General features: G+C 46.2%; 1 protein-coding gene across 2 annotated transcripts in view; it reads left to right on the forward strand.

Annotated features, from left to right (window-relative positions):
- The window catches only part of HAG1 (histone acetyltransferase of the GNAT family 1), a 92513-nt gene that overhangs the window by 48203 nt on the left and 17705 nt on the right, over nucleotides 1-26605 (forward strand). For both annotated transcript variants that reach the window (XM_087385058.1, XM_087385057.1), the window contains exon 6: nucleotides 12335-12378. In XM_087385058.1, coding sequence (XP_087241184.1) covers nucleotides 12335-12378 — 44 coding nt within the window. The remainder of the gene's footprint in view (nucleotides 1-12334; nucleotides 12379-26605) is intronic.

A 26605-nucleotide genomic window follows, 5' to 3' on the forward strand; every position in this document is an offset into this window, starting at 1 on the left:
ACACTTATAGTATTAGTGTCTTTTAGGCCACCTAGGACATTTAGTCCTATGTGACACCTAGGACACTTAGTCCTAGGTCTAGGTACTTGTACCTTGTACTCCTTTGTTTTTGGTTAATCCAAGATTTGACGTGACGGTTAACTCATCGCTTCTTTAGCTACCTGCACTCTCTCTCTCCTAATTGATCCTACAAGAACTGCCAGCCTCTGCCTGCTTGGCATAGCCCACTCTGTGGCTTCCCAAAAGGAAAAGATATTATCAAATATGCTCTTGCCATGCACAAAGCCTGTCTGAGTATCATGGATGAGGTTCGGAAGAAGGGGCTGCAATTGGATGCTGATCGCCTTGGCAAGGATTTTGTATAGAGTGCCCAAAAGAGTGATGGGTCTCCAATGGGATACAAAATTCATGTTGCCACCTTTCGGGATAAGGTGTATGAGTCCCTCGGTTAGTGAGTCAAGCATCTCACCTGAGTCCCAAATGCCCTGCAGGGCTGAAGTAATATGATCACCTATCATATCCCAAAAGGCTGTAAAAAAAGATGGAGTAAGACCATCGGAACTAGTGCACTTGCCCTTCTGAAGGGTGGAGAGAGGAGTCCTGAACTCTGTGTTGGTAAAGCGTGCATCAAGTGAGCATATCATCTCTGGTGTGACCAACACAGGTAAACTCTGCCAAACTACATCTCTGGCCACATCTCTGGCCTGTGTGTCAGGATCTGCAGAAAGAAGGGAGGCATAAAATTTGTCGCTAAGTGCATGACGGTATCTGGATGAGATTGCAAAACGCCGTCAAAGTCAATAAGCTGCCTGACACTCTCTCTACTATGTCTAGGACCAAGTGTAGAGAAAAAGTGTTTATTGACTCTCCCTTCCATCTGTATCCAAAAGGACTCCGTGCATGAAAGGTGCATGAAAGGCATACTCTGCTCTTTGATCAAGCAATGTCTGCAAGTGAGCCCTTGCTGTAGCAGGGCGCTCTTGTATCCAAGCATCTGATGGTCATCTCTACTCCTCCCTCTGCAAGGCTGCCAATTGTCGGCGGATACCAATATCCCGCCTGAGTACCTCACCTCGCCGCCGAGCACTAGCGACAGAGTGATAAAAGTTGCTGATACTGGCAAGTGCTGTGGCCACGTGTGAAGGATCGGCTACCCCCCCTGCAAGTGAGAAACCTAGATCTCCAAGACTGCCTCTGTGAGAGTCTCATATGTGTATAAGGCATCGGGGATCCTGATACTGTGAGACTGTCCTCTCAGATGGGGCTCTTAGATAGATAAAACTACCAGAAAATAGTCGGAGGTGGAAACACCAGGTGCAACGCAAACTGTCCCCCTTCTATCAAGAGCCCAGTCATCCACATAGAATTTGTCAATTCGAGCATGGATAGGCATCTACACCCCATAGTTCGACCACGAAAACAAAAGTGACTGAGACTGAATATGAAATGCATTATCTGACCAAACATCTCTGCCACTGAACCTGAACAAGAAGGCATCCCAAGCTGCTCTCTCGAGGGAATGAATACCAATGTTTACTGGAGCTACTCTTACTTTTGTTGCACATTGCTCCTAATTCTGGAGTGATGAATGTGTTGCAATGACGATCATTTTCCATTAAAATAGCAACCATTTCTTCAATTTTCATCACACGAGCAACTCGAATGACACCAAGAATATCTGCATAGCTAGGATCGTCTTTGAGACTATTAAGAAGTGCAACCCTCTTATCATCATTATCAGGAGGAGCTTTCAAGGCATTGAGTTGTTGTACGAGGATACCTAAAACATTGTGAGTCCTTGAAGGAGAAATCCTTAATGGACAACTTATAAGATTGCTGCTTGAGAAAGAGTTTGAAGTTATTAAGACCTTCTCCCAATAGATCATGTTGGAATTGCAAAAAGGATTCAGCAAGTGAGGCAAAAGAGAGAGTTTATTCAAGAGAGACAATCCCAATATATAGGCTCCATTTATATCCAATAGTGACATCACATGTGAGCTCAGTAGAGCGCCTAGATCCTCAAATCTCTCAATCAGTTCCATGATTCTCTCAATCACACACCACACACCTAGATTCACTCAATCACACCTACTGACACCTATCCAAGCACACCATATGTTCACACACTCACAACCTTAGACCTTAGGACTCTAGATCCCATTATATCAATTTCTTCATTCCCCCCCACAAATTGATGACCTCAACCCTAGCAGTAGTCCATGGGAAACTTCTTGGCTTGCCCACCTCTAGTGGCAATATGCATGATCCACAACCTGGTACTCACTCTAGTTGCATCAACAGTAGACTCATTTGGGCATCCTCATCCCAACATGATCTCACTCTGACTTTGATTTGTTGGTTTACAATTGGGAGATAGACAATGACTATGCATGGGAATACCCTTAGATCCAACAAGGTAACACATAAGATTAACAATCATTTTAGGGGGACATCCCAAGGTAGAGAACCCTTATTGACCACACACACAAAAATATTCCTAATTTGAAGATGTGGGGAAATACCCCCCCTTTGATGGCATATCTTGTCCTTTTCCTCCTCCTCTTCCAAGCTACCATAGTGTGAGGTTCATTGTCATTGGAGAGGTTCTTGGTGTAGCCAATCTTGTAGTTCCTTTGCTCTTTGTCCTTTGCCCCCTTGCTTATCGGATGGTGCCTCAACCATGTTGAAGTCACCCCCAATAATCCATGAATCTGCAATGTCAGCCCATGAGAGCAACTCTTTCCAAAAAAGAACACGGTCCCCTCTGTTGTTCGGTTGAGAAAACCAACCTTACGTCCGTCAATCAAAAGTAAAATCGATTGAGCCCTGGAGGGGGGTGATGGTACCGTGTCCAATGACTAGAGGGAGAATAAAATCTGAAACTGATATGCATGTACCTCCTCTGGTTCCCAAGGCAGGAAGCCAAGAAGTTCGGTCTGAAAACAGCTTACCTGACTTGGAGCAATCTCTGGCATCCAATTTGTATTCCTGAAGAAAAAGAATGTCTAAGGAACCACTTGGCACACTTGGATGGAGTTGATTCCTGATCAACTGTCTGCGACGGCGATGAGGGATGCCGCCCAATCCCTGTATTTTCCAACTGGCTATCCTCATCGGTGGGAGGAAGCGGGTTGGAATACCTTACCCGACCTGGTGGCGGAAAAAGAACCCTCCACCGAAGTTGATCTCCTGCCATACACACGAGGTCCAAGGGCAGGAAAGTCCACAGGTGAGAGAGAGAAAGATCTCTCAATAGGGATCCCGATAACTAGCTCTCCGAAAGTGGAAGGTACAAAATCATCATCTAGGAGGTCAGAGAGGTCCTCAAGAGTGGAAAAGGAGTTCCGTTGAGCTAGTCCTGGGGAGGGGGTCCGAAGGATTCCTACCGAAGCAGGGAGAGAATGTAAGACCCCCTTCCCTCTATCCATGGAAGGAGGCACCTGTATTGGGTCTTGATCAAGAACTGCTGCGGACGAGGTGCCAACAACCTGGGCTATTGAGGGAGGTACAGCCTGATCTTGGGGTAGAGTGGAAGAAGGCTCTTGAACACTAGGCTCCAAGGCGTTAGGCTCCTGAGGCTCCAAGGGGGATGCCTCCAAAGCGGTGGAAGTATGATCTGAAGTAGAGGGCCTAACCCACTGTGGGCCAGAGGTGGTGCGGGGTGTAGGAGGGACTCGAGCAACCCTAGGAGGAGAGGGAGTCTGTGTCTGAGGCGGTGCCTGTGGAGCGGTAGGTCTTGCTCCTGCTCTTTGTCGTAAGCTAGTACGAGCTGATTGCTTTCTGGGCCTCTTTTTCTTCTTTGGGCAATCTCTGGCGAAGTGCCCTGAGGATATACGAATCTTGCACTGGTCCTGCCGACCTGCAACCTCAAATCTCTGGTGGAAGAATGACCCATCGGGTCTTTGTAGCATGATGTGGTCATCTGAAATATTAGGGTCCTTGACAATGACGCTAACCTTGGGTACTCCATCCATCCTGACCGCCTCAACAGCCAAAGAGGGCTCGCCAGGAAGAGGGGGGATCTCTGCTACCACACCAAACCTCTCGCCAATAACTGAAAGAAGCTGGTGATAAACTGAGGGGAGACCAGGGAACCTGATGAAAACAGAAACTCCCTGCTTGTTCTCTTCAACTGGGTCAAAGCCCAGCTGAAAGGGAAACAAAAAAATTCTCTTGTAGCTTAGAAATAGAAACCCAGCTTGTAGCAAGTCTCTCGTGACGTTCGGGGATTCTAGGCACATCTGAAAGAAACCTCGTCCCAACAAACGAACATCCTTAAGGTGGGGGGCGAGCTCCCGGGGAAGTGCCGCAAGCATCCAAAATCTCTAGCCTGTGATCTGGAGGGGTGTGAACCAAAGATGCGTGCGAAAAGAGTCGTGGAACACTCATGCTCCAAGTCCTTTTGCAACTGCTGCAGCTCGCCTTTTGAAAATGTGACGGTTCTCGCGACCGGTGTGTGCGGTAACGGATTGACTGAATGGGTACCCATTCATCAATTGAGGTGGGGAAGGCCGACTCAAACACACAAAAAAACTCCGTCCGCTTTCTGATGCCCAGGGGACCCCCAAAAAACGGGGGTACACCTGAAGGGAGAGGGTGAAGGAAGGAGGGAGAGAGGAGAGAGAGCAAGTCAGAAGAAGGGGGTAGGTTGAAGGAGGATGGGAGGTTGAAGAAGGGGGGAGCTGGAAGGGGGGAGAGGGAGGGCAGCAAGGGAGAGAAGGGAAAGGGATAGCAAGAGGAGAGGGGGAGGAGTGATGAGGAGAGAGGGAGGGGAGGAGAGAAGGAGAGGGAAGGGGGGGGGCGGGGGGGAGGTGCAAGCAGCAGCGCGGGGGGGGGCGTGGGAGGAGCAGCGGGGGGGGGCAGCGTAGGCAGCAGCAGGTGGGGGGCAGCATAGGCAGCAGCGTGGGGGTAATGCAGCAGCAGTGCGGGGGGGGGGGGGTAGCGCAGCAGCAGCGTGGGGGGGAAGGGGAGGGGAGGAAGGGGGAAGGGAAGGGACAGCAGGTAGGGAGGGAGGGAGGGGAGGGAGGAGGCAGCAAGGAGGGGAGTCGAGGGGAGGGCAGTAGGAGGAGCTGGGAGCAGCAGCAGCTCCCAAGATGAGAAGCTTTGCGAGTGTCCAATTACTTGAACACAACTCGTGGCTAATGGCAAATCTTATTGACTTCCCACCGTCCTTGAATTCTTTAGTCTGTGTCTTCCTACTGGACTTCTTCTTTTTCTTTTTCTTCTTTGACTCTGAAGATCCTGAAGAAGGAGGTGATGTCGAGGATGAAGAGGTAGAGCTAGAAGATGAAGACGAACTAGATGAACTGTGATGATGCTTCGCCTTCTTCTTCTTGCGAAGAGGACATGCACTTTTCCTCTTTTTGCTCTCCACCACTTCTTCCTGATCTGCTCCAGAGGGAGGGGAGGCTTTTCTGGCTTTCCCTCAAAAAGAGGTTGTACCATTTTGCGAAACAAGGAATTGCTTGTTGCCTCTCCCAACTGAGTAATCAACTCTCTGTAGGCATTCTCTTTGTTTATGCTTCAGCCTGCTGTACCTGGTTAGACTCTGCCATTCCCTCATGGGATGATTGGGCTTGCTGCTGTGAAGCCATCTCTACAACTTGTCTGAGATCTGCAACTCTCTCACACACACTGTGTAAGCAACTGATGCACTCAGCCTTTGCTTTTCAGAAAGAAAGTACCTCAACAAGAGGTGTCTTGCATTCACAACTTGTGCCAGTAATTGGGCTGTCAGATCAAAGCATAAACCCACAAAGTTGCCAAAGCATCAACAATTGTATTGCCCCTTTTCTGGCTACTGCAAAAAGCACTCAGAATGCATCTGATTCATCTTTCCAGTGCACAAAGGCATGCATTTTCTCTTTTCTGGAAATCTCTGATTTCTCTGCTCTTCTGCTGCTTTTCTGACAGTAAAGGTCTGACAGATAGGTGAAAATTGATGGCCAGAACTGTCTCTGCAACTGTCCTTTTTTTTTTTTTTTTGAAGACAGTAACTGGATGGGTAACTAGCTGGTTACACTAACCAGACTGACTGGTTCTGGTTTGGTTAGTCTGCAACTAGACTAACTGGACTGGTCACAGTCTGGTTACAGTGACCAGACTGGTCTGGTTGGGTCAACTAACTGGACCTCTAACCAGTCCACTAACCAAGGTTAGGTTAGCGTAACCTAAAGTTTGCCACATCAGCCACTTGTCTGCCATGTGTCAGTGCCACATCAGCATCTGATCTGGCTGCCACGTGTGGCCACATCATCTTTGTGCATACCTGCCACGTCAGTCACGTGTCAATCAGACCACATCAACGCCACGTGTCATTCAGACCACGTCAGAGAAAACTCAGGTTCCCGTGCAAATCCCGTCACGCCATCGCCTGCAACCCTGCGTAGATCAACATAATTCTAAACGCTCGGATGATTTCGCTTGGCACAATGATCTCGCAAAGCTTCCATCTGACGTGTATTTGCGTATGGAATTCGTCTACTATCTTTGCTGGGTCGGGCGTCGTGTCAATGTCTTCCAGAGACCTTCTGTGATGCTGCCCTGCGTCGATGGTCATAGCTCACATGAAGACATCGTTGGTCATCGATGCTTCTATGATGCCTTCGGACGATTTCGCTTGGCACAATGATCTCGCAAAGGTTCCATCTGACGTGTATTTGCGTATGGAATTCGTCTACTATCTCTGTTGGGTCGGGCGTCGTGTCAACGTCTTCCAGAGACCTTCTGTGATGCTGCCTTGCGTCGATGGTCATAGCTCACGTGAAGACGTCGTTGGTCATTGATGCTTCTATGATGCCTTCGTGCGTGGGCTTCCGTCAATTGTAAGCTCTTTGGAGTCTTCCATAGATGCAATCTCCGAGCCCGTGCGCCAGGTGGAAACCAAGGTAAACTCCCACCAAAATAGCGCCAAAACCTTGAGCACCTTCACCAATTGCTGAAACCTTATGCTCGTATGTAGAGCTCAAGGTGTCATGTTGTTTTACGCCTTCTCTACAAATTGCTATTGCACTCAGCAATTAACGAGCCAATTCCTTCTATGATCTAGAATCGTCACCTCTTTGAAAAGAGGTTGAACCACGCTCAAATACCAATGTAACCTTCTTCACACGCCAACGTCAAAATCCTGCGCTCAGGTTACTCTTACAAACTCTTGCGCTCAATTTACTCTTTTAGAAGCTCTTGCGCTCAATTTACTCTTTCAGAAGCTCTTCCTCACTTCCTCTCTCTAGAGATGCACTAGTACCCAGGACAACATGTTGGGTTGAACCCCCCCAAAGGTATTTTATTTCTTGAAGAGAGAATCTGTTACAAAGTGTTCAGTGTGGAGTTGTCTGATACAAAATCCAACGTGAATCAATATTACAAGAGCTTCAAGCTCATTTCAAATTGGCAACATGCCACTTGTCTAAAATCTAGACTAAGTCCTATTACATGCCACTAAGGGTAACTCTGGAGTCTTCAAAGCACTTGGTCACGCGAACCGCATCCTAGATGCTTGTTAGGCTCCGTAGTGCTTAGGAAAAATAACCCTTCCTACTACCTGCAACAATTAATTAAAGCGCACCACCAGGGCACCCATTAATTGTTAGCGCTTTGCATCCAAATAACACATTGTGGACTAATTCTAGTCACGCTGGGGACGCCCACTGAACACATGTGCGCATATAACAAATATATATAAATATATTTATTCTCTGGTTGACCGGAGTCAACACTCTTGATTATAATAGGGGCTTTGACCAAGGGTCGAGGGGCCTTAATTATAATCAAGTCTCTCCAACTGAACTTGGCACAACTCTTCAACCGAAAATGGCACATCTTGGTTAACCGTGGTTAATCCTCTTGACGCATGCCAAGTCTTGTTGACCGAAGTCAACACTCTCTGACCATAGTCAGCTCTGTGGTTCTCTGGTTAACCGTAGTTAACCCTCTTGGTAATAAACCAAGTCTCCCCGACCAAAGTCAGGCTTACTTGACCAGAGTCAAGTATCTTTGACCATAGTCAATTCTTTGACCATCAAAAGAACTCTTTGACCATAATTAACACATATGAAAACTCTTTAATTATGATCAGATAAATGGTCAACTGTACTTTGACTTAGGATATTTACATTGTGATGACATAGAGCCTGAGGGGTCAAATGACAATGGCCCGAGCTATCAATGATTTGACAATAAACGTTAAGCGCTAGTTGACAATGAGCATAGATCTGCAAAGGTGAAAGGTATCAGAAGGTACGATACGATCTAATGGCACCTACTTCTCTGACGGGCATGTGCGAATGGCTATAAGGGATGGGGTAGTTACCCATGGCAAAATGTGAGAAGAGATCATGTATATAGTCCTAGGAGTTTGGGTCATGCTTGCTACCTAAGCAACACGTATACATAGAGTGTGGCCTCTCGACACGTATATGAATGCTAATGAGCGAGTGATCAGATTTATCATTCAGGAATCAACAGACAATTGTCAACAATAGTGTACAAACCATAAACGAATAGGAGCGAGCCATTAATCATTAGATTTATCATTCAACAAACAATTGTCAACAATAGTGAAGACAAGTACCATATCCCCTCTCTCCTCCTGTAGCTCCTCATCGCCCATGCCCCACGGGTTTGTGATCATGTGGCATGCAAGAACAATTCTTACTCCTCAGTGAGAAAGACATACATATCATCATCCTCATGTCTGCGATCCTCCTCAGATACCTCTCACGTATTTTATCTGGGTTCACTCTAATGGACCTTCATTTGCCAAAGTAGCTGCAAGTTTGCATGGCTGTACTTAAGCCTACAACACAAAAATAAAAGACTTAAATCTAAAACATCCCATAGATTTTAGGAGTCATGCTTCAACACAAATTTCCAAATTTCAAATTTCTATACCAGTACAGTCTTACTTTAATTTTGATAATTACCTCTCAAGTTGAGTAGTGGATATTTCTGTTCCATTTCTTGGAGTGTACAAGGGAGAATACACTCTAAATCCTCTCGCATGCACTCGATGAGCAGTCCTTTGAGAGGACTCTAATGGTAAGCTGCATCAAGGCCAGAGTGCTCTTGCCATACTTCTACCACCACGAAATCGGCCTCAACTTAGCCTCACGGATGCATGCATGAGCTGTACCAAATCTTCTAGAGAGAGCAAACCAAATGTGAGGCAATAGAACTCCATGGAGGCTGAAGCTCTTGTATTGATAAACTCCGTCCATCCTTGTGACAACTTGTATCATCACTTTGGCCCTGCTTCCATAGCAAAATATGCGAGCCAATGCATTTCCATCTAAACTCCCATATGTCCATCATCTCTTGTAGCCTGCCATAACAAATGTCAAATACCAAGTAAAAGAAAGTCTTAGCTATTACAAATTTGAATTGGAAAGGAAAAAAGGCATTCAAGCATTCAAAATCTAAATCTTGAAGTTACTTTTCTCCAAGCAACCAAGTGCAGACTTTCATTGCCTCTCCAACCTTCTACATGAACTTATACACCAATCCTAAAGTGCAACCCTCTTTGTCGGTGAGGCAAAGGGTAATAAAGAGGGGTTTTACATTGTGAACGGCTTACTTTGCCACATGCCAAAAGTCTCCATCAAAGGTAATGCTCTCAAATGCCTGCCCTTCTTGGACTTATCCCATCCGATCCACTCCTCACTCACCACCTTGCCTTGCAAATTGGTCTTCAGTTTTAGGAAGCATGCCAAGATAATGAAAAGATAGGCAAAGTGAGTTTTAGATTGCTTCAAAATCTCTCATTTGCTCTTCGGACTGAAAAAAGTAAGGGGGCTCTATGCTTTTGGAAAAAGGTCACTAAAGTTCATGCCTTATCCACTACTATGGCTACCCATGAAACCTTGCCTATGTCCTCAATAAGGAGATCCAAACTAATGGCAGCACAAGATGTCCAAAAGATGTGACTATGCTTACCCTCTATTAGTGCACCCATGCGTTGACAGTTACTAGCATTGTCAGTGATGACTTGCACTACATTTTCAATATGAGTATAAACATAATCACCTCTATGAGAGTTATTAAATGCATCAATGGACCTGGGAAACACGGTGCCAACACAACATGACATAGGGATATTAATGAGAGGACCTCCTCTATCTAGTCCATGTTGCCTTAATAGGCTCTCTACCTGAAACCTTTCTGCATGTAGGTCTTGAGTCACAATCTCTTTGAACATAGAGGCTTGAATGAGAGTCCTGCATCTCCCACTGCTTGCACAAACTCCAAAAATGCAAGAAAACGAGCCATATTAAAGGGAAGGTCACACTCGTAGGAGAACTTGCGACATGCCTTGTGAGCATGTTTTGGTAAAGCTGCCAGCCCAACCAGCCCGTAGAGATCCTATCCTAGGTGGTGCTCTGCTTGTCCACCTTGGCGCTTTCAATGGGGCTGCATGTACATCTGTACTAGAGGCACCACAGGTAGGTACACCCTGTGTAGGATGGCATTGGATGACGACAACGAAAGCACAGGTGGTGGTCTGCATGTAGCAATCAATGGAAGATTCATACTGGGACTGCTGGGAGGAGATCCATGTACTAAAGTAGCACGGGGAGCTTCAAGCCTTTGTCTCTTTGATGATGAATGTGGAATGCCTCCCAAACCAAGAACGTCATTCATGACATCTCCTACACAACCATTCACGTCTCTCTCGGAGATGCAAAGCAAATGTGTCCTTACATGAACTGCACTTCCACAAAAGCACTTCCACTTCTTTGTCCAAGATGTGCCATATGATTCCTCCACATCCGCTTGTTGCCAAACGGGATCTTTTATACGGCCCATTTTTTTAACTTGTGAAGTTGTGAATTAGAAATAGAGCATAGAAGGCTAAAGCTTTGACCTGTCATCTGTGCATACAGTTCTCCAATTATTCACAATAGAGAAGAGAAAAGGCTGGAAAGCTGTGCATAATGAACCAGAAAAGAGGAAATATATCCACCTGACTAGACTCTAGATTGTAGAGCCAAAGCTGTAACTTGAAACTATCAATAATATAGACATCACTGTACATACCTGATAAACAAATTCAGCAGGATAGTTTTATGAAATCCAGCAGGGTATAGGCAGATTCTAAGCTTTGCACTGTGCAGGAGTGTGGACTGGACTCTAGAGAATCGTACTGTGTGCTGCATGGGGGAGCTAATCCAAGGGCCAATACTAGAGAATAGAGCCTTCTGCCTGCAACCACCATTCACTATCAAGCCCGAGCGCTCAGTGTGAGTGTAGTGAAAGCAAGCGTAGGGGGCATCAAGACAAGCAGCGTCAATTGCCAGTGACAACTGAAATGTACTAGCATGCAGCGTTCGATGAAGAACGTACTGTACTACTGAAGCATGTGGCTTAGGGCTGTGAGGGAGCGTCTGTTGATTGTTCTTCAGAGACTCAAATCTTACTCATTGCTGCATCACGCCATGCAGCTGTATCGGGTAGTAGTCTGGACATGCGAATTGATAGCATATGAACCAGCAATGAATCGACGTAGTAACGTAGCAGCTCGGTGGCACACGAATCCAAATCACCAAGGTTTTGAAAAACCCATAAATCCTTATCTCACTAATCTGCAAATGTTTCTTTGTGAAAGGTATGTTTTGAAATGTTTCTTTCACAAAGAAAAACATTTTGATGTGATTATGCTCCATCCCCCTTTCCCAATTGTTTTCTCGTGGCAGAACGCATGCTAAGGGCCCTTAAAATGCACACTAAGATAGGTAGCGTGTAACAATTTCCTTAAAAAAGAGAAACGATTAAGCATGCATAAGAACTGTTGAAAACCACTACTTTAGTCTTGGACAACTTTAATGAGAGTTTGCTGTCCACACAAAGCGTCCAAGCGGACCCATTTACTTGACAAAGATGTCAAGAATTTGCAGGCAAATGAAGAAATGTTTTGATACACAGAGTGAGAATTCAAAGGTAGGAGGCTTGGGTGAAGGGCTTAATGAGGGTACGTTGCCCAACTCAAGGTGGCACAAAGTGCTGGAATATAACCTGTCCATAAGTAGTCAACTTGAGAAGAAAGAGGGAGGGGAGAAAGAAGGGGAGAAAGGGAAGGTAGTAATGTCACATAGATTCAATATCCACATGTAGGTCTGGGAGAGGAGCATGAAACGAAGGATCGGATTGAGCTTCTATTGGAGTAGACGTTTGTAAAAGGATCATTCACTTCAACTTATTGAAAGTAGATTGGATGTTGTATTTTGGTTTCTTTTTCTTGTGCTATTTTCTTATTGCATTATTATTTTGGCTATGTTTATATGAGTTTGCAAGAAGGTGTACTTGTGTAATGACAGATGCATTGTGGTTCTGTTTTCAGGGTTTTACGAAGGAGATCGGCATGGAAAAGGAAAGATGGCAAGGGTATGGCCCCATTCATGAATGTGAGTTAGGATTCTAGTGCACAACGTAGTGTGTGATCTTTGATAGTAGCCTTGTCCTATTCACTAACCATCGTCTTAAATGGAGACATGCTTTTGTAATGCAAATCTTGAGAATCCTTATGCTGTATGCACCACGTGCTGTTGCTGTGTATAATTGTGAGGAAGAGCTGCTTTTAACAGTGTTTATTGTTATGAACATGGTTTTTTCCATACGTTACCATCGCATACTGCATACGGGTACGGAAGTATGATTGGAGTATGGATCAGCGTAATTTTACGTGACCCTAATTTTAGGGGGCAAAAAACAGGAAAATATACATGGTACACATTTAATTGTAGACATTTAATTGACAGAGCTACAAAACTTTCAACTTCAAACTTCCAACTTAAACTTGTATTAATTTTAAAGTCAAGAAACTGTTAAAAAAAAACTTTTCATAAAGGTATGGAAACCCCGTTTTTGTTAGAAACCGACCAAAGAGGATACACACAGTGGAAGACTGATAGAATAGCCCAGGAGCACACAATGTGTGTGGTGGGGTGGAATCACATACTTCTTTACTTAATGTGGATCACATAGATGTGTAGACTCTTCAATAGACAATGATCCAGCCACAGATATAGAAGCTACCAAAAGAATATATATTCCGTCCAAAGCTATGGACACAATACAAAAGAGAGAGAGAGATCCAAAGTCCCACCAGAGCATGGTCCTTTGATCTTACCAATTACTTCTACTATCTGCCGGATATCTTCAACACCTACAGAGAGATCTGGAGGCCTTAGAGGTGTTTTGCAGAGGGAGAGATCTGACGGTCAACCTTGAGAAAACTAAGGTTATGATCTTCAACACCTCACGAGCAGTGACTAACCGACTCACTTTCACCTATTGTGGTGAACCAGTGGAGATAGTGCAGTCATACACATATCTAGGAGCAGTCTTCACAGGACCCATCTTCACGATGAAACATGCAGCCCAGGCACGACTCACACAAGGGCGTAGTGCTTTGGCTAGACTAGAGCGGCAGTGTTTCCAAGCGCACTTCCAAGATCCACCAACGAAGGGCTGGCTTTTCGACACACTAATGCAACCGACTGTCATGTATGCAACACCTTTTTGGGGGTGCGATCTTTCGAGGACAGATTGGAGGAGCTTCGAGCGGCTATGGGTGACGATGGGATCCAGGATGATCCGATGTAAGCCCTCAATTCCACATGAGATAGTACAGGCAGAGTTCGCCATGACACCTCTCCAGGTTGATGCCATCTTTCAGACAGTGACTTTCATCCAGAGGGTGTAGGACTTACCCCATTGGAGACTTCTGAGATTGGCCCTAGAGTCATCCAGACGACTCGTAGAGAGCGGGGTAGACACATGGTATGCACACATATCTACATGGCTTGCTAGGCACGATATCCAGATGGATAGGCTTCCCTCCTTTCAGTACAACATGGATGCATCTCCTGAGTTGATCCCGCAAGATGAGATCAACCGCATTATACGGTTAGACCTCCTCTAGCTTCACACATCCCGGACTTGGGGGAAGGACTAGGAACTCCCCACCAAGACCCAGTTCTATCGCGACCACTTCCTGCGAGTATCAGAGGAGGGATTCATTATCAGACCCCAGTATCTCAAGGATAGAGGAGTATCTCATGCACTGAGGATTTCCATTGGTCAGATGCGGGTTTCATCCCATCAGCTGAGGATTGAGGCAGGGAGAGGAGCGGGTATACTTAGAGAGCAGCGGATCTGCACGCTATGTACGTTGGGGGCGGTTGAGACAGAGGAGCATTTCCTTTGTGTTTCCCAACCTGCTATGAGATTTGAGGATGCTACCACTATCTCTACCTAGAGGGGAGTGGCTTCGGTCCTTTGTCACGGCTGATCCATTTCCATGACCAGGTCTGTATCGGACTCTATCTGATGGAGATGCGGCGACACAGGGAGGCGCTTCTACGACAGATTAGAGAGCAGCATGGGTTAGTCAGACCACTACAGGACATAGAGGGTGACCGGGCACAGCGGCACGTCACAGACTTCTATACATTTGAGTCAGCCTCCGGACACAGTGGAGTGGAGGAAGAGGAGCTAGCCGATATGAGAGCAGTTTATATGAGCAGCCGTCACAGTACCACCGAGAGAGGGACGCAGAGGCCACATGTGCGACAGACAGCCCCCGGAGTACACTCTATTGAGGTCCGACTTATCACAGCTTTCCTCAGAGGAGATCGACAGAGATGAGGGATCACTCTAGACATAGCCGAGAGAGTCCAGAGAGCGAGGAGACCACGCCCCCCGCCACAGCTCGAGACAGCTCGATAGATGCAGATACGAGATATTTTCGCAGCCCACAAGAGAGCCATCACTGTACCAGGCCTCGATTTTGTCCCAGCGCCTGGATAGATTGATTGATATGATATGATTATGATTATGTTTATGATTATGATTCTGTTAGCATAGATTAGTACTCAGCAAGGGTCCTAGTGTACCCTTTGCTTCAGCCCATTGAGGCTTGTATGAGTTCGCTTTTGTGTGCCCCTTGTCCCATAGGCCCGCGAGGTCTCCCGTGGACGTTAATATATCTTTCTTTCTTTCTTTCTTTAATATATCTATCTTTCTTTCTAGACTTGAGCCTGCATGCTCCACCTCGAGCGTATGTAGACTCTCCGTCCAGATTCCTTTCACCTTGCTGTCCGGAAGCCAGCCTAGGTGGGCATCCCTTTCTCAGCTTTGTCTGTAGTCTATGATGTACCTCCTTCACCTTCAGAAGATAGGCCCAAGGTAGGTCTTCCTGCTGCTCCAATCTGCTGACTTCTGGCTGCTCCAGGTGATGATATATGAGGGCACAAGGCCCTCCCTTTTATAGGCCCAGAGGGCTGGCCAACCAACCGACCCAGCAGGCAAAAAATGGCCGACCTGCTGGCCCCCTCTGGCCTATATAATGTGACCCTTCTCTGGCGCTCAAAACAAGGGCTTGTTGACCCACAAAACTAGGGCATGAGCCCTCATTTCCATGCAGGGGCCCAGCCCCTAGATCTGCCCCAACCTGGGCCTGGTTGGGTGGCTCTTACCAGCCCAACCGGCCCTCCTTTCTGGCTGACCAGGATGCTGGTAACCCTAGCCAGGTTGCGCCACATACAGGGCCTGCTCCAGGTCGTTTTCCTGCCCATACCCACTGCCACGTGGCTCACCATAGAAGCTTCCGTACCCTGGGATACCCTGCCATCTTGCTGCTCATCAGAATCCTCTTGCCAGGGCAGGTCCAAGGCATGCTGCCCCTGCTATCTCTCCTGCACAAAGGCAACATCTGTTGCAGCCACTTTGATGCCTCCAGGTACATGATCTCTCTCTTCTTTGTTGTGAGGTGCTGCCCATGTAGCAGCCCCCTCTCTTTCTTTTCTCTTGGGCAAATCCTGCCCTAGATCTCCCTCCCCCACGCTCTCCCCATATGGGGACTTATAGATGGGGAGGTGACCTTTCCAGCAGTTTTCCCCCCCCCAAAAGAAGCCAAGTATGATTGGCCGTACCATACGCATACATAATAATTATTTCATACGGGTATGGCATTGTAACCAGAAAACGCGTTTGGCCCAGGCGAGATGTTTCTAGGCGAATTCGCCGAAACAGGCAAAACGCCAATGCATTGGGCGAAATGCCCTGGTGCCAGACTGTTACTTTTTTTGACTCTTTTGAGAGTGCTTAGTGTGTATGTGTGTATTTGGGATCTCTTTTCACACAAAGAGAGAGAATTTGGAGATAATTATTTATGTTTGCTATATAATTTATAAAAACTACAAAATTTAAACCCGTTTCTAGGTGTTTCGTTTGGCAAAATCTAGAAACATTTCTGGTGACACTGGTGTATGGTTCAGCCAACCATATGCGTACGGACCCAATTATGGTTATGTAGTCTTTTATGTGAGAGGATAAGTTTCCAACGTTTGAAAAGTATTTGGTGCTTTCAAACATGATCAAACAATCCCTCCCCCCCTCCTCCTCCTCCCCCCCCAGCCAAAACACGGTCATTGTCCTCGATTTCCTATGCACCTCTCCATCTATCTCTTGTCCCTTTGCTGGATGCAATACAAGACCCTGTTAGATACAAGGAAGAATGTACCATATCCCACCTGACCACACAGAAATCCTTTGTTCATCTCAAGTTGTCAGCATCAACTCACTTCAGCTTCTATTTTTTCTCCATCATTCTTTTTATGAGCCGTAGATGAGCCCCATTGTGGCCCTTTTTTTTCCCGGGGGGGGGGGGGGGGGGGGGGGGCAAGAAAAGGACTTCCATTAAGGATGAAAAAAACCATTGAGAGCAAGCTAAAGGCAGAAATACATCATGCAAGCGTAAAAATGAACTTCCTAAAAGGGGATTATAAACAGCTCCTCAGAGTGAATAAGAGAGAAATGAAGGTTGAGGCTGAAAGTGCCATCTTAACCATGTTGTGGACTTCGAGAAAAAGGGGGAGTCCCTCCATTCCCTAAGGAAAATAACCCTCTTGGCAGAGGCTGCCCGTGAAGTCCCCTGCATGCTCTCCCAAATGGCCATTAGCATATGTATAGTATGTGTCCAAATAATGGCTATTGTGTGAGAAGGGTGGACCAGGGATCCATCCAAGGCCTCGGTGCATCTGGCTCTCCGGATATGCTTGCCAGTATCTCCCAAGAGGAATCCACAAAAGCATGCACAGGCTTGAATTGTGAAAAGGGAACATCATCTAGAGAGCACAACTCAACTATATGTCATCGAATCAAGAGATCCCAAGAAGAGTCATGCCTTTTATGAACGGGTTGAGGCCCCAAAAGAGAGCCAAGCCACGGAGCCCCAAGGCATAATGAACGGGAAATGAGCAATTGTATTGAAAATCTTGGCAATATCTTTCCATACGACCCTTTCCTGTTTGCAATCCCATAAGCAATGCTGATAGACTCCACAGCAGAAAGGCAATGAGAACAAGTAGAGTCTGCCCCGAACTTGGACCGCCATAGGTTCAGTGCAATCACTCCAGTCTCCATGAATAGAAAGCCAAAAGAAGAGCGATTTTTCTATTTCCAAGGGATTTTGAGAGTCTCCTCCAAAAAACTTTGTGCAAATCCACAAAAACCTGAAAATTTCCCAATGAGGAATTGTGGAGGATCTCTAGCCTCTATAGTTGGGCTGAAATCTCCTGGCATTACTGATTGTGTAAAAGAAGGGAATGCTCTTCTCTTGGTGCCCTTCATCAATCCACTCCCACTCTCCAGGGTCCCACTGTGAACACTTTATTGGAATTCCTCAAATCCTCCATGAGCCCAAAGAGAGAAGAAGCGGATCTAGATCTAGGTGCCATTGTGAATCGGCCATTGCTCCACATAACCTATGATGTTGACAGACTGAAAAGAAACTACCAACAGAATATCATGTGTAGATCTACAGCTTGCCCCTGATTGAACATCAAAGATCAATTCATCATTGTCTGATCGTCATAGTGCTATGGCCTGAAATGGAATGCGTGAAAGCCTCCATGCAAGTAGAGCAAGAAATAGGCCTGTCATTTGTATCAACCCAATCCACGGGTATGGTTGCATCAATTTGTTGGATTCTCCTTGCACTTTCTCTGAGGTGACTTACCAATTGCAATTTACGATTTGCTTGAAGTTTTCTGAAAGCTTCCAAGGATCCCATAGAGGAGGTAGGCGTTGTTGGAAAACTGAAAGGAAAGCAAGGAGTGAACACAAACTGAGAATTCTTGCTTATGGAATGAAGAAAGGTGAGGTCCTTAAGTAGGCACCTCTTACATGATCACTGACATCACTGATGACCTCTGAGCTCCACAATCATCTCCTCAATCTGCTCCTAGATTCTCTCAATCATCCTATGTGGCTTCTACCACCACCTAACAGTGCTTATGGACACCTAACTGTGCCTCTAGCACACACACATAGAAACCAAGGTGTGCCTAGGGCATACACCTTGAGATATCCCATCATACCCCCCCTCAAGGTAATGCCTCAAGCTATGTCAAGGATACATCTAGTCTCATAGTTTCTCATGCCATCTCATGGTGGTCAAGGATAAATCTATGGCTAGGTTCTCATGCTAGCAAGGGGTTCCCAAGGGAGTGAAGTAAACAAAAGGGATACAAAAGACCTTCCAATAGTTATCTCCCGTGCATGTACATGCACACAATGTCTGCAGGAGGTACCATGGAGCAAAAACACATACACATGGCCTACATCATATGGTGACCAGAGGTGTTTACAAAACACACAATAGTTTATTTCATTCATTTTGGAGGACTATCCAGGCTGAGTACCTTGACTCAACAAAAACAGAGATCTGGAGCATACATGGAGATACTGGCAGAGAGCTATGTTGATACAGCATGGTACGCACGGGTATCCACATGGTTTGATAGCCACCGCATTTAGATGGACATACTTCCTGGTGGTGCATCCATGCTGTACTAAAAGGGTGAGCTGATCCCACGAGATGACATCAACCGTATCATATGGTTGGGCCTCCAGCTTCATACGTCTCGGGCTTGGGAGGGAGGCCAAGAGTTCCCTACCAAGATCCAATTCTACCATGACCACTTCCTGAGGGTCTCGGAGTATGGTCTCGTCATCAGACCTCAGTATCTCGAGGATTGGAGAGTCTCACATGCACTGAGGATTGCCATCGCATCAGCAGAGGATTGAGCTAGGGAGAGCCGCAGGCATACTAGAGAGCAGAGGATCTGCAGACTATGCACGATGGGGGAGGTCGAGACAGAGGAGCACTTTCTATGTGTGTGCCTAGTTTATTATGAGATGCGGGGATGGTATCACGGCCTCGTTCACGAGGGACATGGCTTTGGTCAGCTTAGACGACTGATCCATTTTTTTGACTAGGTTTGTATTGGGATCTATTTGATCGAGATGTGATGACACAGAGATATATTGATGCGATAGACCAGAGAGCAGCAGGGGGCGATGCCATAGGTCACCGTGATCGAGTGAGCACAGACACGTGTCACAGACTTCTATGCATTTGAGCCAGCTCCTGAGAAGGTTGAGGAAGAGGAGCTAGATGAGATGAGGGCAAAAAGAAAGAAAGAAATTTTATTAGAGTCTTCGGAAGACCGATGGGTCTATGAGATTGAAAGGAAACCTGATACAAATCACAGTAAGGGTGGAGCTACTGAAACAAGCATCATCACCCGTGCTGAATCCTAAGTCTGATCATACATAACGGATTAGGAATGATAGCTACTTCCACGATGCTGCCAGACGAGAGGCACACATTCCACATGTGGCACAGAGAGTCACTAGAGCACACACAATCGATGTTCGATTTATCTCAGCTCTCCTGAGAGGAGATAGCCATAGACGAGACACCACCCTTGATGTAGCCCATCGGATACAGAGATCGAGGAGATCACACCATCCGCCACCCCAAGAGATAACTTGATAGACACAGATACCAGAGCTCCTTACATCCCACCAGAGAGCCACCAGGATGCCTGGATACATGGAGCCTATACGTGTCCTCGGAGCATTAACTTTGAGCACCTGATGCTATTTTACTACTTTGCTATTTTGTTCACTGGTTTAGCACTTTAGCTTTCAGCAAGGGCCTTAGTGAAGCCTTCCGCAAATGTTAATACATCTCTCTCTCTCTCTATATATATATATGTGTGTGTGTGTGTGTGTGTGTTTATGTATATGTGAACATTGGAGGTTTATTGGAGAGTGTTCACATTAGGTAGCCTTAGCTGTAGTGTATTCTTTTGCCTATTCGGACTAGCAGCAAGGTCAAGGCAGCACCCTGGAATTAAGTTCTTGGATCTTTGTAGGTAGTGATTGCATATGACTTGTCTAGACTAGGATGTGTAGCAAGCTTAGAGACACTATGCTCCTATTTCATACTTGCTTGGAGCTAACTTGCATAGACATACCACTGTTGGGTGCGGGAAGCGATGAAAACAGTGTGGAATGCAAGGGAGCAAACAACAAGCTGAAGCAAACGTGGGTACTTGCAAAAGGATAATGAGAAAGTACAAAGGGGTGACTATATGGCCCCGAAGTCAACCATGTGGTTGACCAATGAAGTCATCCTAAAGGTTGACTCCTAAGACTAGCCTACAAGGCCATACCAAGGCTAAGTGCTAACACCACAGTGTCAGATGGTAATCTTTCCCATGGATGCCTCATTTTGTCGCCAGAAACTTGTTTTGGAGCATAAAAACAGTCTAGTGGCTATTTTTTGACTTATTGAGGTCTGATTTCGACGTTTTTCAAAATTTCTGAGCCCTCGCATACAAACAACCATGTCCCACACCATTTCAGCCGAAATTTTTTTGTCCATACAGTTGTATGGACGTCTGTACGGACACATGCGCGACGCTGCTAGGAATCCGTACGACCTGTCAAAAGTTGATTTCAAGCATTTTTGGGCTGCTTTTTGAGGTTTTTAACTCAGATTTGGACTCTTTTCAATCATTTGGGCCTTCCTCTAGCTGCTCCAACCTGCTCTAGCACCATTTTGCTGGGATTTGCTCCCTCTTGACGTAGTTCTTCCTATATTTGCCCTATTTTGATTCCATTTCAACTTTGACGTTGGGATTTTGGATCTATTGCTTGTAGATCGCGGGATATTTTCAGATTTGCAGGCTATTTTTTCACATGCCTAAATTAGGAGTGACATTTGGCTCCTTTGATATGAAATTGGGGCTTTTTCAGTGACATTGGCAAGAAATTGCAGCAGATTTGGTCACACTTGCAAAATTATAGCTTATTTTGAGGCTTTTAACAATTTTCCCTCTTTTTGGCATAATTGCAATCTCCAAATTTGGGGCTTTTGCTAGATTTGCTGATATTTGCAACATTCTTTGCTTGAGACAGCTAAATTTCAGATTTGCATCGGACAGATTTGCAGACATTTGCACTTTTTACTTGGGCTGGTCATTTGTAGGACAGCTACTTGTAGGGGGGTCCTTTGATTGGACTTGCAGGCCATTTTGGGAGCAGCTTGTGCATTTTGCTCAGAGTTTGAGCAGCCATCTTGGCATTGACACTTGCAACATTTGCTGTCATTTTTGTCTGATATTTGCAGCAAGTAGTCAGATACTGGGCAGCTAGCTCTTTGCATTGTTGCTTTTTGGGGATTTTCATTTGCAATGCCAAACCATGAATCTTTTGGGATGCTTGTTGCTGAAGACAAGCTTGATGGCACCAATTATCCGATGTGGTCATACTTGGTATGACACCTGTTGGTGTCCAGGAACTTTTGGGGAATTGTATCTGGATCGGAGATTAGACCATCATAGGCACTTGCTCCCACCGCAGCCACTTCTGCCACTTCTGGTTTATCTACCACTTGTAGGCCATTCTATGGGCTATCTATAGGTGCCAGTTATTCCTTGGTATGTGCCTTGTAGGCGTAGTTATAGTCAGTTAGGACTATTGGTACAGTTAGTATATGTACCACCTATGTCAGTTAGGATACTTAGTCCAGTTAGGGAAGTTAGCCCTAGGGTTTTGTTATGTTGGCTCTCTTGAGCCTCCACTCTCAATTTTTGTAGCAATCTATTATAGCATCTCGTTTTCATCCTTCTCACCTCCATTTTTGAGCTTCCATTGCTTGCCCTAGCCAATTGTGGTATCACTGTGGGTCAGGGATCCATCCTCTAGCCATTTCCAGCCACCCGGAGTCCTCCAGGAGCCATTGGGAGCTGTTTGGCAGCCCGTTTTCCTGCTGGTCGGTTCATTTCGTAGATTCGTTCCACACGTGTGAGCATTCAGGGCTTCTCCAAGCATTTCTGTCGTCAGAAACCTCTTCTGGAAGCTGCTGCTGCATAGCTACCTTGATTTCAGTGCACCATATATTTTTGACAACTTGATGCCTTTGTTTCCATCCGATGCTCAGGATGATGTTCCATCTGAGGTTGTACCTCCTCCATCGGTTGGTTATTTGCAGCCACATATTCAGCCTGATATGCCTCTCATTGATCAAGACCATTTGCACAAGGCTCTTGACCAGGAAAGAGCTGAAATCTAGGAGCCCAAAAAGGTCCCCTGTTGGCTCTAGCAAACAAGATACTCCTTCGCCAGTACTAGAGCAGCTGTTCGGAAAGAGCATGCTAGTTTTGTTGATTACGCCTTGGTTGCTACAGCATGCAATGAAGAGCCATTATGTCATCAAGATGCCTTTCAGAATGATTGTTGGTTGAAGGCTATGCAAGCTGAATTGGATTCTATCCATCAGAATAACACTTGGGAGTTGTGTGATTTGTCTCCTGGTAAGCATGCCTTTGGAACTAAGCGGGTTTATAAAATTAAACGGAAAGCTGATGGTTCAGTGGACCGTTACAAAGCCCGTCTTGTTGCTAAGGGCTATGCTTAGCAACAAGGCGTTGACTTTGAGGAGACTTTCCAGACTACTACTATTCGCATTGTTATTGCCTTTGCTGCCCACTTTCATTGGGAGGTCCATTAGCTTGATATGAAGACAGCTTTCCTTCATGGGCATTTGCAGGTAGAGGTCTATGTTTCCCAACCTCCTGGCTTTGAGGTTGAAGGTTCTGAAAGCAAGGTATGGCACTTGAAAAAAACCCTCTATGGATTGAAGTAGGCACCTCGGGCTTGTTATTACTCATTTTCTCACACTTGGCTTTTCAGAACAGCCCTACAGAGGCTACCCTTTACATCCGCAAGTGTGGAACAGATTTGCTGATTCTAGTCCTTTATGTGGATGACATGCTTGTGACTCGGACACATGCTCAGCAAATTGCAGATTTTAAGCTTGATTTGTAGAAGACATTTGCTATGTCTGATCTTAGTCTTTTGCACTACTATCTAGGCATCCAATTTGCTAGCAGTGAGTGGGGCATTTTGATGTCACGATCCAAGTACATTGGATAGCTTTTGCAGTGTTTTCAGTTTAAGGATTGTAAGCCATTATCCACATCATTAGAGCCTAGTTTTCACTTCTCTTCTGAGGATGGTAGCGGTACATGTGATGTCACTCTCTATTAGCAGGCAGTTGGTTGTTTGATTTACTTATGCCATACGAGACCTGATCTACAGTAATTTGTCTTACAGTTGAGCAGATATATGCACAATCCATCTATGCACCATTAGCACGCCGTGAAACGTGTTTTTAGATATCTCAAAGGCACTCAGCGTTTAGGCTTTCTTTATGGAGTTGATACTTCACTTGTCATGCATGGATTCACTGATAGTGATTGGGCTAGTTGTTACACTCCTGTGTCACATAGTGGCAACTGTTTCATCCTTGGTACTTCATGTGTTTCTTGGTTCAGCAAGAAGCAGAGTACAGTTGCTAGTACAGTTGCTACTTGTAGCTGTGAAGCTGAGTACAGAGCAGCCTTTACAACTCCAGTGGAGTGTGTTTGGCTTCGGGTACAGTTGCTACTTCTAGCTGTGAAGTTGAGTACAGAGCAGCCTTTACATCTCCAGTGGAGTGTGTTTGGCTTCGGAGGCTACTTGCAGATCTTTATGCATGTCAAACTGGTCGTACCGTCATCTTCACCGATAGTCTGAGTGCTTTGGTTGTTGCACGGAATCCTGTTTTCCATGCTCGCACAAAGCACATTAAGGTTCACTATCACTATGTCAGAGAGCGATTATCAATAGGTGATATTCAGTTGTCTTATGTTCCCACACTGAAGACTACTTGGCAAATCTATTTACGAAGGCTCTACCTCGATCTAAGTTTGAGGCTTTTCGGCAAGCTTTAAACTTGGCACCTTTTGTAACTTGATCTATTGTACTTTGTACAGTTATAGGTTGCTATATCCCTACAAGATGAACATGTGCAATCATGACATTAGATATTTAGGTATCCTTAGCCATGTCCAGGATGCTTCAGCCCATACCATGGAGGGGGGTTTGTAGGCTATTCTATGGGCTAGCCATAGGTGCCACTTATTCCTTGGTATGTGCCTTGTAGGCCTAGTTATATCAGTTAGGACTATTGGTACAGTTAGTTTATGTACCACCTAGGTCAGTCAGGACACTTAGTCCAGTTAGGGCAGTTAGCCCTAGGGATCCAAGAGAAATGGGGGACAAAGCCAAGAAAGACGACCAAAAAAAAAAAAAAAAAAGCAAACGACACTTAAATTGGAGGATGTGAATACACGTTACAATCGAAGTGGACTCAGGGTAGACAGTTTGGCAAAGGCAGGATCCGCCTCAGCTTCTTCAGCCTCTATCTCTACCTCAACCTCAATTCCCGCTACAGTTTCAGTTTCAGTTTCAGTTTCAGCTCTAGCCTCAGCTCCCTCTATCTCTATCTCTACTTCGACTTCAGCCCCCGCTTCAGTCTCAGCTCTAGTTCTAGTCTCAGCTCCCTCTACATCTACGATCAGTGACATACTCATGCCCATGGCGTCGGTTGTTGTTCCCTTCCCCTTCTCTCCTGTTACAGCTCTGGCACAGCTTATGACCCCTACTTCGGAGGTGTCATACATTGTTCCGCATTACGCTTCACTCTCCCCTCTCCCTCTCAGTCAGCCCACACTCCCACACCCCGTTGGGACTGCCTCATCCATTCCACTATCATCTCCATTCCTCACTCAGTCACCGTCCAATTTTCGGACTCAGTCCCACACTTTCATGCCACAGTCACCACAGTTTTAGCATGGACATGGGTGGGCTAATACACGAGAGGCCCGTGAGACCTTACTCATGGAGATACATAGTTTTCGTGAGTGTGAGATGGAGCTGACTCGCTTCGCACGAGAGCAAGTCCGCTTCAACCAAGAGCAGAGCCGAATCATACAGAAGCAGGCTAGGGCCATTTAAGAGCAGGCGGGTCTTATTCAGGGACTCATACAGGATATCATGCAGCTCCGACAGGAGGTCATAGCCATACACACTATCTTGGGGAGTACCCCGGTGGTTGAGGCACAGATTGCGAGCATGCAATCTACTATTGAGGAGGCTTGCAGATGGGTTGACGTGGCCAAACGGGAACCCGCAAGGGTAACTGTTTCGACTACCCTCATGGAGCAGCAGCAGAGAGCCAATAAGGCTCTCAACATCAGAGTACGCGGGATCCCACGCATTGAGGCTACACCGATGGTAGATGCGACTGCGTTCGTGGCCACTACCCTGGGTGTTGTTGAGCACAAGATAGAGAGGGCATGGCGGGTGGGGAGAGATCCCAATCGAGAGCAACCCTTGATCATACGGTTCCATGACACTTAGGCACGACTTTTTGCTCTATGACGCAGGTCAATCCTTTGAGGTCAGCCAACGATCTCTATGAATGAGGACCTCACACCTCTACAAGTTGAGGAGAGGCGCTCTTTGCTACAACAGCGAGATCAGGCCCGGAAGGAGGGAAAGTGGGCAGTGGTAGGAGAGGGACGACTTATTACAGGCCCCCGTAGGGCATGTGCTCCCTCCCCTACATAGGGAAGCGGGGTCTATGAGACTCAGATCCTTTCCTGCACCATTTGGAACTATAATGGTACCTTATGGTCAGATTCAGGAAACTTCTCGGAATCCTATATAGGCCACGACATAGTCTTTTATACAGAGACACATTTGAGTCCAGAGCCCCCTCTTCCAATAGTCAGCGGCCGGGTATACATGGGAGTCTGCCTACAGAGATGAGACGAGGGGTACAGGAGGAGTTCGAGGTTCAGGTGGAGTTGCAGTCCTTTCCAGATCCACACTTCGGGGGACCATTTCAGTAGAGCAGAGAGATACACATTCCAAATTTCTTTGGATCCGGATTCGACACATGGACAGTCGGGATCTGTTTGTTGCAGTTTGCTACTTCCCCCCTGAGACCTCCCACTTTGCCAGAGATATCTGAGGTGATGATGAGACGTCCCCATTTGCTGTCTAGCCGCGGAGAAGTCCTTCTAGTGGGGGACTTCAACGCGAGGACAAGGGCCCGTCAGGTACCACTTCTTGACTTTAGAGATGATTCCACTCTACTGCCAGATATTGACCTTGAGGAGGCAGGTATGCTACGGGTTTCGGCTGACAGGCGAGGTCCATTCTCATCTTATGGGCAGGTCCTATTAGACCTCGGTAGGATACATGATCTCATTATCTATAATGGTCTTGACAGATGGCTTGCTTCAGGTGGTTTCACATGCTTTCCACATGGGGGGGGCTCTAGTGTTATTGATTACATCATGGGATCCCCTGTCTTCACATCTCGCATTACTGACTTCATTGTAGCACCTCTCCCCCCAGG

This window comes from Dipteris shenzhenensis, chromosome 14 (assembly GCF_047967505.1).
Source record: "Dipteris shenzhenensis isolate YYH24624 ecotype China chromosome 14, Dip_SZ_1.0, whole genome shotgun sequence".
In the NCBI taxonomy this organism is placed as follows: domain Eukaryota; kingdom Viridiplantae; phylum Streptophyta; class Polypodiopsida; order Gleicheniales; family Dipteridaceae; genus Dipteris; species Dipteris shenzhenensis.